The sequence below is a fragment of the Zophobas morio genome, unplaced genomic scaffold, assembly GCF_036711695.1.
Source record: "Zophobas morio isolate AGI-343-1 ecotype UQ-CSIRO unplaced genomic scaffold, CSIRO_AGI_Zmor_V1 ptg000375l, whole genome shotgun sequence".
Taxonomy (NCBI): Eukaryota; Metazoa; Arthropoda; class Insecta; order Coleoptera; family Tenebrionidae; genus Zophobas; species Zophobas morio.
The window spans coordinates 130541-143005 of record NW_026972479.1 but is presented as its reverse complement, the minus strand read 5'-3'; the positions used below and the strand labels follow the sequence as shown (position 1 = coordinate 143005).

At 34.1% G+C, this 12465-nt stretch overlaps 1 protein-coding gene and 1 long non-coding RNA gene across 9 annotated transcripts; both read left to right on the top strand.

Moving 5' to 3' along the window:
• Positions 1–388: 388 nt before the first annotated feature.
• Positions 389–851, top strand: LOC135120320 (uncharacterized). The gene is made up of 3 exons (XR_010278567.1): positions 389–464; positions 622–707; positions 788–851. It is a non-coding gene; the product is annotated as an uncharacterized LOC135120320 (long non-coding RNA).
• Positions 852–1072: 221 nt separating this feature from the next.
• LOC135120318 (uncharacterized) lies at positions 1073–3302 on the top strand. Of its 8 annotated transcripts, none has more exons than XM_064044630.1 (5): positions 1073–1155; positions 1211–1558; positions 1675–2671; positions 2742–2900; positions 2956–3302. In XM_064044630.1, exons 3-5 carry the CDS (start codon positions 2571–2573, stop codon positions 2966–2968), a joined length of 273 nt encoding a protein of 90 aa, XP_063900700.1. In that variant the 5' UTR covers positions 1073–1155; positions 1211–1558; positions 1675–2570; the 3' UTR covers positions 2969–3302. The 8 variants fall into 8 exon arrangements, with proteins under 8 accessions (XP_063900700.1, XP_063900694.1, XP_063900695.1 ...); XM_064044624.1 differs by having other exon boundaries at positions 1079–1155; positions 1675–2008; positions 2068–2671; positions 2742–3302; XM_064044625.1 differs by having other exon boundaries at positions 1079–1155; positions 1675–2015; positions 2068–2671; positions 2742–3302.
• The last annotated feature ends 9163 nt before the right edge of the window (positions 3303–12465 follow it).

Genomic DNA, 12465 nt, shown 5'->3' with positions numbered 1-12465 from the left:
AAATCACATAAATCTGTTTTGTTTATTTTACTTGTCGACAATTTTAAATTTTAAAACGTTTCTATGATTTTGCCTGCACTATATTAAAAAAAGTTAAAAAGGTAAGTTTTAACGGGGAATACTAAGGAAACCGTTTTACTCTTCTATAAATTCCTTTGGTTTTCGTCTTATTTAAACACTTGCTTCCTTTTTAGAAGGAACTTGCAATTTTAAACTTATACTATGTCCAAACTGGCCTTTTCACGTATATAACCATTATTTGGAAGTGAACTGGTTATTGGCCCTAGTTTATTAATTTATTTCCCATTGGTAGACAACAGTTTGTAAAAATTAAGGTGGTCTAGACTTTCTGTATTACTACACTTTGGCATTTGTTCTCCTTCTTTAGGCACTTAAATTTTATTTGTTTCTCTCCATGCCTTCTTTGAAAGAGAAACCTCCAATTTATTTAGAAACCACTCTTGGTTCGTGTTTTCCTGTTTAAAATTTGACTTTATTGGGAATGACTATAACTATTTATTAAATATTAATGGCCTAATGAGTATTTTTAATATTGAAGAGTTTCATAAGTTAATATTCATTGATTTGACTTTGAATAATAAGATAGATTCTATTAAATAGATCAGATCTAGTGCGCATTGCAAATCACTTTTTTAAGGTTGGCGACTCACCAGCGTGTCTTTTATCATCAACTTATACTTACTTTGGTTGTATTGCTATTTTTTTTAAGTTAATAAGAGAGGCAGACTTGATAATGTTCTTTATTTACAACTGTTTCATATTTTAGGCAATTTTATAACTCTTTCAAATTCTTCTGTTTTTTTTGAAAATCGTCCCCAACCAATATAAAAATCAACTACCAAAGTCATTGTATTAATGGAAAATTATATAAGAAGTGTTATTCATCATTCAAATGTTTTTTGAGTGCTAAAATATCGAGGGGTTTTTTTTTTACCTTCAGAGCGTTAATAATAAAGAACTCTTATATAATAATGAAAAGTTAAAAGTTATAATCAAAATTAACGAATACCTGAACTTTAACCTCTTCAAATTTTCAAAAGCAGGCATAGTCATTGAAATTTTTGGAAAAGCTATTGAAACAATTTTTTATTGACGACGCTTTCCTTCGAAGTTCCGACTTGGAAAATACCTACAGTTTATTTTCTGTAATCTTGCACCTAACTGCACTACTATTACTTCTTTTATTTAGAGCAATACCTTGCGTTACAAAAATTTTGGTGCTGATAAGATTAGCACACTTACAGTACTCTTGCGTATTGCTCCAGACCTTACAAGTGTGTTTATTATCCGCATATCTCTCGAAGTTTACTAACTATTATCTATTACGGTTATATCTTTGTTTCGGAAAAACGGCTAATGCTGCGTGAAAGAGGAAAAATTCAGTGTTCTTAAGGAGTTAGAATTCTGTATTCTTCAAACAGATGCCGTTAGAGTTTAACTTACCCTTTCGACGTGGCATCGATTGTATGGAGCATTACGAGTTGAAGGTTGAGAAGGCTAGCTTTTTCTGTTGTAGAACGCAGTTCTTCGCGAAAAGGTTATAATGAATGCTTCGAAACATTTTTATTGGTTTTTTCTCTTGTTATTAATTTTTTGTTTTATACGGTTGTTTATGATATAGTATTAAGAGAATTTATTTCCATTTCCTCCCAGGTTAGTTTCGGAGTGTGCTGTGTTCAATTCGAAGTTACCTGTAATTCCCGATTCTTCCTCGGGATACAATTAAGGAGCTACCAGTTAGAAAAGTTGAAACACTGCAAACCTTAATTAACTTAGTGCATTATAATATAAGATTTAGCCCCCCCATAAAAGATCAGTTTGAAAAGGGTTTTTATCCATAGAATTTGTGGTAAAAAGTGGGACTTTGGAACATTTTTGTAGATGAGTACATTCGAACATACTCAGAACACTTAAGAGTTAACATTTCCATTTTAAAGTTAACTCGTTTTCAACAAAGCGAGTGCCACTAATGCTGTTTCTTCCAAGAGTTATATGTCCAACTTTCTTTTCCTTGGTTGATAAATCATATTTAAAGCTTCCTTTTAGATGTATGACTGAAATCATTAGTGGATGATTTACACTCACTAACGAAGAACTTTAAAAAGGTTTGGAGCTCATTTTTAAAAGAGGTCATATACTGACCTTTTTGAATCTTCTCCTGGAAATAAAAATTATAAAGGTAATAAGTTTATTTCAGACGTATACTCAAAAGGAGCCACTATATTGGCAAAAGTGAAAAATTGTATAAATTAGTCAAGATGCTTGAGGTAAGGTCTGAAAGAACTGCCAAAGTTAAATGGGATTTCGAAGAAATAGTGCATTTGATGCACGGTCTCCTTATGCATAAAGGAAAATTAAATATATTTATTTTATGCAATTGCCAAGGATTTTAGCTACAACTTTTTTCTTTGCCCCTTCAATATATCAATTTAAAAGATGCTAGCAAGAGGATAGAAGCTAATAGTGTCGAAAGCTAAATTATTGGTTCGCATAAACGTTTTGACCTCAAAGAATTTCTTATTGATGCCAGAAAACGTATATGGATAAATATGGTTTGGCTCTTGATGGTAATGCCACTCACGCATACTTTGGGCTTGTTAAGCATGAATTACAGCTCCACAGAAATGGAAGCAGACTTTCTTAAGCAGAGGTAAGCAACAAGAGTTTGCCGAAACACTATTTTTCTGAACTAATATGCGTAATGAATTACCTCAATCTAGGAGTAGCTTGGAAGGGATGAATTTACCCCATGATGCCTCGAGGAAACGTGCCACTGACGTGTGGCAATCCTACGCCCTATGTGTCACGACTGGATCAAGGCCAAAGGTCTGCAAGGTTCCATCAAATGAGGGATCTTCAGATATTTTTAGGGATTATCGGTGTGCTGATAAACCTATTAACGCTGAAACCCGAATGTACCAGTGTCTCTTGCAGGGCCCCTCTTTAAATTTTGTTGACATCTCAATAGAAAGGGTTGATAGCATTACCGAGGATAAGCAAGATGAAACGTTAGTACACGGCACAGAAGGTTATGAAGGCAGAAGTTATAAAGTTAGTTATTGTAAGTTTTTTTGAGAATAGTTCCTGATATGGGCCCTATTGGCAATCTAGCTAGACTACATCAAAGAATAGAGAATAAATACAAAAATTCGGGCTCGTTTACTTTAGGAAAATCTTTAAATTTATTGTTTGATGCCCTTCGCAGGCCACCTGTAGATTTAAACGAGAAATTTTAGATTTTTTAGCAGAGTTTGACCTTTTAAAGAGAGTTAATAAAACTAAAAAGTATATTTTTGTGGGAGAACCATAAATTTTATTACTTTTTATATTTCCTAATGGTTGATGGATTTGTTTATTTTTGGTCTGGGTTGAAGTTAAACTGTGATGGTGATTTGGAATTTTGTATGCCCTTGTTTCAGGGTTCATTTATGTATCTTTTTTTACTTTAAAAAAAAAAATTAAATGTTATCCCTACCTTTTGTTTATTACAATCTCTGTTATCAGATATAATATTTTATATATACTTCAAAATATAAAATCTTTTAAAATAGGTTTTGAGACCATTTGAGCCTTTTTTACAAACTTTTGTTGGTATATCTATTAGTAGTAGTATAAATAATTTACTAAATGGTTACATTACTTTTTATAAATTACTTTTTTTCTTAGCACTTCAAGTGTCCTTTTTATTTAGTACCCTTAACTCTTTGACTTTATTTTACTTTGTCGAGGCTCTTATATTTATCTGTCTTAGAGAATCTTTTATATTTTAATTGTTGGTCTTACAAAATCTATATTTTGCAGGTATAATAAAAGCAAAAATAACTGACGTTACCTTTCAAATTTTTAGTAATTCTTAAAAATTTAGTATTGTTTGCGTATTTGTAACTCTAAAAAATAATTAATTTTTAAAGTAATATTAATTTAAATTTTATTAGTTTTTGAAATATAACAATTATTTTATTAGTTTTGCTAAATAATTTATTATTTTTTATTTTTAAATTTTCAGTATCGCTAAGTAAAATTAAAAATTTACCTTTATTCTTGTTTTTATGAATCCAATTTATGGCACACTTAGAAGCTTGTAGGTTACTAATAAGCTCCAACTCGTCTGTAGAGCTTACACATTCTTATTATCGTAGCTTTGAAAAGGAAAAAAGCCATTTAATTTCTTTTTAAGCAGGTTTACTAAAAAGCTGAAACAACTTATATATTTCCCCCTTAATTCTTTGCTGTCCAACATCAATAACCATGCTTTCAGCTTTTAGATTTGGAAAAGGTTTATTAACTTCAGCCACAATTTTTTTAAATTCAACAAAAAGGTGGGATAAATCAACAAATTCACTCTCAAGGAGCGAATCCATATTCTTGTTTATATAAAAAATTACAAGCAACCGATGTTGTTTCCACCAAACAAAAACCCAACTCTTTAATTTTGATAAACATTATCTATTTCCACTAATTCGGCGCATTCTGACGCTCTTTTAAAAATATATAAAGTTAACTACTCCAGTCTTCAAAAATAGGCACTCCTATAATGGCGTCAATATTTATTATATAGCTATATTAAAAGTTATAATTTTCTTTGTTTAACATAAGTCTCCCTGGCACATTGCTTCCTCAGAGGCTTTCTCTATTTTCAGTAAACTCGTTTTTAAAAGTATAATTTCGCAAAGTGGCTTTTAAAATAAAAAGGATTTAAAGAATTAAAAAAAATAATACAAACATCCTCAATATTCTTGCAAAAGTTTTATAACTAGCAATTTTTTTTTGTTTGTTTGAAGCTGTTTCTTACCTTCAAAGCGCGTTCAGACATGGTAATAATGGCTATACCTTCTTTGGATAATCTAAATAATTAAAAAAAAGTCAACCATCTTAGAAGGTAAACTTAACGTCTACGCTAGCAGAACATGGGAGTAAATCAATAAAACTTTTCTCATTTAAAAAAAATCTTTGTTAGAAAGTTTGCACAATTTTGAAAACTATTTACCACGTGGATGGTGCAAGACTTACTAGATGTTGCAATCTCTCCTCAACCCTAACAATAAACTTCCAAGTTTTACTCGTTACAAAGCTGAGTAAAAATACTTTCGTATAACATTGCAATGATACGTAAAATAGAGCTTAACAGACATTAAACAAGAAAAAAGAAGTACTATTTATTTTGCTACCAATAAATTTATTTAATTAAAATGTGACAAACCCACCCTAGCTCGCGGCAAAAACATCCCTGGAATAAGTATACTGGTTAATAACACCATTTAGTTCACGTTTCTTCGATCAGTTATCTAGGCCGACTTTAACATGTCACTAACACTGATGCACTCTGATACTTAGCCAGGACAGTATTAGTTCAAGGCTACTTGACCTATTACTAGATACATAAACCAAATGCCGAAATGAACCAGCGGCCTAGGAACGAGGCATAAGGTTATTAGTCACCGCTCATTGCAGAGCAGCCACAACGTTTGCTTTTGTCTTTGTAACTTGCGCCGACAGTGTTTTACTCTGGCGACTGAGCCAATATTGTTAATGTTTCAGTAAAGGCTCAAAAGGCTCTTTATTCACTACGTGTAAGAATAAATAGTTTCAGAAGGCGAGGCCAGTATACCTCACGACGGCATTATTTTAAAAAAAGTTTAAGGTTAATTAACCTTTACTAATTAATAGACAATAAACTCCAAGGTTGGTCAAAAGAGCTATACGGTTCTAGTCTCTTAACACGAAGGGACCAGGCGCAAGGCATGTGCATAACCATAACGTATGCTTCTTGACGCAAGAAAGATAATATCTGCCAAAGAACCCAAGCTAACATGAAGGTTTTACCAATTTTAAAAGCCTATCTTTCGATACGACCAGAAAAGAACTTACAGCTTTCTAGAGTAACGCGCAGTCCTAAGCTTAGAGGACACCGCAGGAAGGTACCATTCACGGTCCATTGGTTTGTAATGCCATAACGTAGCCGATGTATTAAATCGGAAACTAGCCATAATTTGCTAAGAATGAGAATTAACAAACAGAGAGTTTCCAGGAAGAGCCGCCATGCACTGCCGAACAATAGAGGATGACCTGACCCGCAGCAGATAAGCCTACAGTTGCACGCCATTTCATCTCTGGATAGCACCCAAAAGCAACACTAGATCGAAAATCATCGTGAAGCCTCAAAGAATACCATCCATGGTAGACGCTTTTTATAGAGGGATGATCTTTTTCGAACGCTTGACGATAATGGCCTAGCGACAAATAGCAATCCTCGCTCCATTAAAGAGTGTACACCGGCAACGAGAATTGTTAACAGTCAAAGGCCTCAAAAGAAGCCTAGTGCTACCACTGAACGCCCAACCTACACAGCTGCTAAAATTGAATCTTTAAAGGATCGCCGAGGTGTACCTGGCCGTGGTCACAGTCATTGGAGGATGCGACACTAGCTCCTGCGCTGACACAAAAGTTGCAACGTGCAGGTGAGAAAGAGTTAATTAGCTTTTATCTCTTATACGGGTTTTAAACGTCTTAATTCGTTAATAACACGTCCAAAGTGTCAAAAAAGTGCTTATACCCATAGAAAGATAGCAGGTTAAATTTTTTGCCTTTATGGGTAAATAGCACTAAACTAAAGACTTAAATAAGGTGTTAGCTAGGTTTCAGCTAGCTTCTTCGTACAGGAAGTTTTAGCAGTTAAAATATAACACCGTACAAAATAAATAAATCAGTATGGTCGCCTTATATATATCGTACTAGTAGCTAAGGCTATAGTATCACATACTATTACAGTGGAGTTATACACCGGCGACCAAGTCCAATTTGAGAGAAGGAAAGAACCAAAACCACCAGGAGAATCAGTCGCCTACGGCCTTGGAATGAAGCAAATAATCTTACCTATCATCACTCCTTGCTAAACTAGGTTTCATGTTTGCTTTTGACCACCTAATTGCACTGAACAAGATCTTAACTTAGCAACTTAGCACAGTCCACCAAGGTTTCAGTCAAGTATTTCCATGCTCTTCCTCGGCATATTACAAAAAACTGCCCCGGAAGACAATGCTAGTACTCAAAGCGGAGTTGTCCTGATAAGTGAAACAGTTGTGACCTGTTTGTGTGTTTATGATTAGGGTTTAGCTATAAAGTCATCTTAGATTCCATCCGTTTAGGACCAAGTCTCGTTAGTGAACAATACGTTACTAACCATAATGTTAAAACCTAAGATACAGGTAAGATTTAACCTTCCCGAAGGTCTTTACCCAACCTAGAGTTTTTACCAGTTTTAAGAGCAGATCTTTCGACCCGTGCTTCTTTAGTATATGTTTAATTGATTGATTTAGCTGGTTACTGCAACTGTATAACTCTCCGAAGTACTGCAGACCTCCTAACACAGAGTTCTAATAAGGAAATTACCATATCACGCTGCATAGGATTTCACTGTAAATTAGCCGTTAGTCATAGTTGATTTCAAGTAGATTGTCTTAGTTTTTACTGAAACCAAGTTCTGACTCCGTTGCAGAGTAGAGGGATACATTACCCGTTTAAGTTAAGTTTACTCGCCCACAGCATTCCACCCTCCGGATGGCAACCCATTAGATCGAAACCATCGAAAACTCGTTGGGACTAACGTCTAAGTTGAGCGCTATTTTTATGTATAGGGCCAATCTTTTTTTGACCACTTTACGATAACTCCCTGGCGGCAAAAAGCAACCGTTGCACCGTTAAAGAATGTACAGGTGATATCGCGAAGCTTCATCAGTTAGGTTCAATTAAACGGTCAAAGGCACCAAAAGAGCACCTAATGCTACCATTAAATTGCACCAGCCTGCACAGCGGCCATGAAGGGATCTTTAAAGGATTACTGACGTCAGTCTCGCTGTGGTCGCATCCATAACAAAGGAAGCCTCGCAAGTTCCGCGCTAAAAATGAGATAAAAAGATTTAAAAGTTAAGATAAAATACTCGCACAGGACGAGCGAGTGCAACGAGGGACGAGAGAAAAGCTCCTATCTCTTAACGAGCGATTCAGGTGCTTAAATATTGTAGATAATAGCAATGTTTTAAATAAAAAAAATAAATATGTTTAATAATATTTAGTATTTTAAGTAGGTAACAGCGCTCAACAAAAGTTACTTAAAAATTATAATGATAACAATAAAGGATACTTACTAGTTAAAAATAACCGCACTCACTTGCACGAAAACACGACCTTAACTGAGTAATTTAGCATGTTTCACACAAAAGTGTTCAACAAGGATTCCCATGATCTTTTAAAGCTCAAGGATTTTCCACCTCACTGAACTTTAAGAAATTTAGAGATCACTGCTCAGATCTATAGACCACTGGTCAATGCTTGGAAATAAATACGAGATTATTACAACATGAAGGAGATTCAGAAACAGGTAGCAGAGTTTCGATATTGACAAGGGTCAAAGTTAGAAACCAAGATTACTTTCTAGTTGGTGAGATTATTAGTTGTATCGACTTATTAAAGTTGAAGTTTTTAAGCAAGTTCTTTCACCTTGGAAAAATATAAGACTCTTTTGGATTGAACTCGAATGAGTAAAGTAGGACTCGAGTTGGGGCAGCTTAATAAAAACATATAAGATAAAAAAAATTATTGAAAAGGGTTCTCCAAAAGACATCAACAGTACTTCTACCCATAAAAGTTTAAGGAGGGGGCGGTACTTTAGTTTGCATTAGTATAGTAAACAATACTATTATACTACTTTCTCTGCTAAGTACTCTGCTAAACTGCTACCATTCAGGATAAGTAAGTACTCTTTTATTATTTACAACTAACTCTACAAGTGCCCAGTCAGATTTAGCTTAAAAGTACAGTAGTTAGACAGATCTTAGCCAATTCCACCAAGATTTTTCTTTAGCTACGTAGAATAGTCAAGATTTTTTAAGCTTATTTCAAATTAGAACTTTTCATTAAAAAACCTTGGAGAGTACGATGCTAAAATTATATTCTATATGATGAAGAAAACACTTTTTAAATTCTAATAAAGGCGGCGCAAACTACGGTCTAACCGTGAATATTAATTAAAATTATTCTCCTAAAGCTACCGTTAGCATGAAAGTCTAGTACCGAATCCAGCTATTACTCCATTTAAACATAGTTCCAAGTTCTAACTCTAGCATAATATTAATATATAAAGACATATAGTTAATCGACGGTTTCCAGTTAGTCACAAAGCATCTCGAATCAGTGAAATAGCCTTACCGACTATGACTCTTAGCTATAATATGCCAAAATTAACCTAAAAATTTGCCTTATAATTAGCCAAATCAGACTAACTCATCGAGCACATCTCACAACTAGCAAGATATGTAAATGAGTAAAAATACTAGTGTATATAATACTATGTTAGAATTTTGCTTTGCTCCTAAAGCACTCGAACCGATGCATACACTGTTATTTAATATCACCTCATCATCGTAACCCTTTTATTTGGGTTACCAAATCACTCTGTTTTAAGTTCAGTTAATTAACCGAACTTCATTACGGAATACGACAGAAGCTTTTGTCCGTAACTGTCCACCATAGATAGTATGCTAGACATAGTAGTCTCTAGCTTAGCCAAAGACTACCTAAAGTCGATCTGCCTAACCCTCGAGATATTCACACTAACCAATATACTACTTTGAAGCTAACTCGATATAACATACTTTAACTAGGTAGTTAATTCTAATTTTACCTTGTAGAGTTCTTTGATGATTTCAAAAATAGCGGAAGGACAACCTTGTAAACCTTTAACTAAACATGATGGTCACTAATATGCCTTGTGCTTGGTGCCTTCGTGTTCACTGACCTGAGAGGCTGGGTAAATATTTGACTTTACCGCTTAAACATAACAGAAATCACACAAATTGATGAAAACTGTTTAACTTTGTTATGAAAGCTTCAATTTGAGTACTATCATTGTCTTCCGAAGCAATTTAAAATCTAATTTGCTTAGGGAGATCTATAGAACCCTTGAAACACATGAATGAATTCTGGGTAGTATACAGCTAAGTTCTATAGAAAACTACATGTGGTTCATGCAAGTAAGGTACACTGAAAGCCACGCATGAAAGATCTATAGAAAAAGTGATGAAAGGTAGAATTCTTGTTCAAATCCTGAACCATTGTAAGATCACTAAAGTTCCTGAATATATTAGCTAATCGCACTGATTGAACCAATGTTTAGTAACTTGTACTCATTCGGATGGGTCTCTGATCGTTCGAATCTGAGTGGGTTGCTTACAGAGTGACTACTAGTACTATATATTTGCCGACCACCCCTTGGTTGACTTCCGGCAAAAATGGATAACTTCTTAATTTACGACTTTAACTATCTCTTATCTCTGGTGTACCATTCAGTTTAAACAAAACAAAACTATAAATCTTTAGCTATCTTTTTGATTAACCTTGGTCACTGTGTTCGGGTTAAACCAGTCCATTACTGCCTACGGCTCTACAAGACACAAACTGATCCTGATCGATGTCACCCCGAGCTATAGTCTAACCTTTCTGTGTTCAACTGTTGCCTTGAATGTAACATAGAATAAAATAGCCCCCTTTCTCTTTTCAGCTAGAGTCAAAGAAAGCAGTGATGCATATAAATTGTTCACTTGGATTCGATTCTATCATTTTACTGTATTAATTAGGTTATTTATTATTTTATTTCATTTTAATTCTTTATAAGAGAGTTAAAGAGAATAGTATAGAGGAACGTCTAACTAAGTCAGAACGAAATATAAACTTAGTTTATTTTTCCTACTTCACTCGTAGTATTTGGACCTTACTTGTTTTTTATTCGATTTGAATCTATCAAAAACTATTATCCTTATAACTTTGTACTGGCTAGAGTCGAACTAGCTACTTCGAACTTTTTTTTTTTATGAAAATATTCCAACTTTAGTGGGTTCCTAACATTAGCTCATGTACTAACTTTAGGACTGGAGTTTTAAATGACCCTGATGAACAAACGCTTGATTTATTTTAAATCTAGTTAATTAAAAACCCCTAACGCTGTATTTCCACATCGCCAGGGATAAAAGTCACGCTTCTAGAGTAGCACAAGGAAAGCTTTAGCCCCGTTAGAAAAAGTTAAAGGCGTTTTTCCCCCCCTCCCCTTTATGCTTGTGTAGTAGGCAATATAATTATATTTCCTACTCGAGCAAGACCTTTTTTTCCAATTGTTGATTGCGGTTTTCACTTGGCTGAGAACTTAATGTTTTCGACGAGATTTCTAAAACGCCCCAAGTGGTGAAGAAGAAGGGACTCAAACTTTCACTAATAAGGACTCAGCTGCAGGACAAAAGCACTCTTTTCGAAGAGCAAAGTACAGAAGACATCTTTCTGAGACAAGAGAATAACGATTAAGGAGGTAAGGTTATTGACACATCAGTCTCCATTCTCAAGAACTTAAGTGTTTATAAACCTGTGAGGCGCCAGCTCACATGTAACATATTTCTTGTATAACGAAGATTTTACCAGCACAGAAGTGTGCGTAAATGAAGAATAGCTGTTTTCTAGACTGTTTAAAAATATTATAAAACTGGTTATTTTTACGTGGCGCTCACTGACTGCATCATTCAATGTCAAAAGAAGGTCGTCCCTTAATTGGTACGAAAGTTATCCATATGGCCTTGTACAAAAAGGTTTTTTGACTAAAAAATATGATAAAAAACATAAACGTAAAATAAAAAAATTTTAATATTTTTTATTTATTGTAAATAGAAAAATAGCCTTAGAATTTTCCTGCGATCGTTTATAAAAAAATTAAGATACAAATTAAAAAAAAAGGTTTCTTTGGTTACTTTTTCCTAGTAAAGTAGATAAAAGCATATAAGTTTTTGGCCTGTTAAATACTAGATATAACTTTTTAAGATATTGTTTAATTCATAGCAGATGTTGCTTTAAAATAAAAAACTACAAGTTGGGGAGTAACTACTTTAAAGATCCTTAAGAGAACATAAACTTGATATATGTAAATCACAATTTGAAAGAAACCAAGCACCATGGACAACTCAAGCTGAAGACTATTTTTTAGATATTGACAATACTCTCGACCTGCTTGCAACGCAACACGTAGTAGCAGGTCCGCGCCTTATTTTAGCAGGCCGCATTTTTATTGGTTCAATTAAATTTATTGGATTAGTCTATAAAAACACTTAATTACAGCAACTTTTATTTTATTTTAAAAAATTATGTAATTCTACCCTAGGGGCAACCTGAAAAAGCCCTGTTATTTCTAGGGGTTATCAGTGCGCTGATAAACCTATTAATGCTGTAAGCCCGATATCTGTCTTCAGATATCCCGAAGGTACCAGTGCCATTTGTAGGAAATGGACAAGTCCCCTTTAGATTTTGTTGATATCTCAATAGAAAGATTGATAACAACCCGTAGATAAACAAGATGAAACGTTAAAACAATGTCACAGAAAGTTATGAAAACAGAAGTTATAAAGTTGATCA

Excerpts from the sequence above, each read along its gene's own strand:
- LOC135120318 (XM_064044629.1), top strand. The coding sequence starts at position 2,571 with ATGGTTTGGCTCTTGATGGTAATGCCACTCACGCATACTTTGGGCTTG. Across the intron at positions 2,672-2,741 it reads GCAGACTTTCTTAAGCAGAG|GAGTAGCTTGGAAGGGATGA; the intron begins GTAAGCAACAAG and ends ACCTCAATCTAG.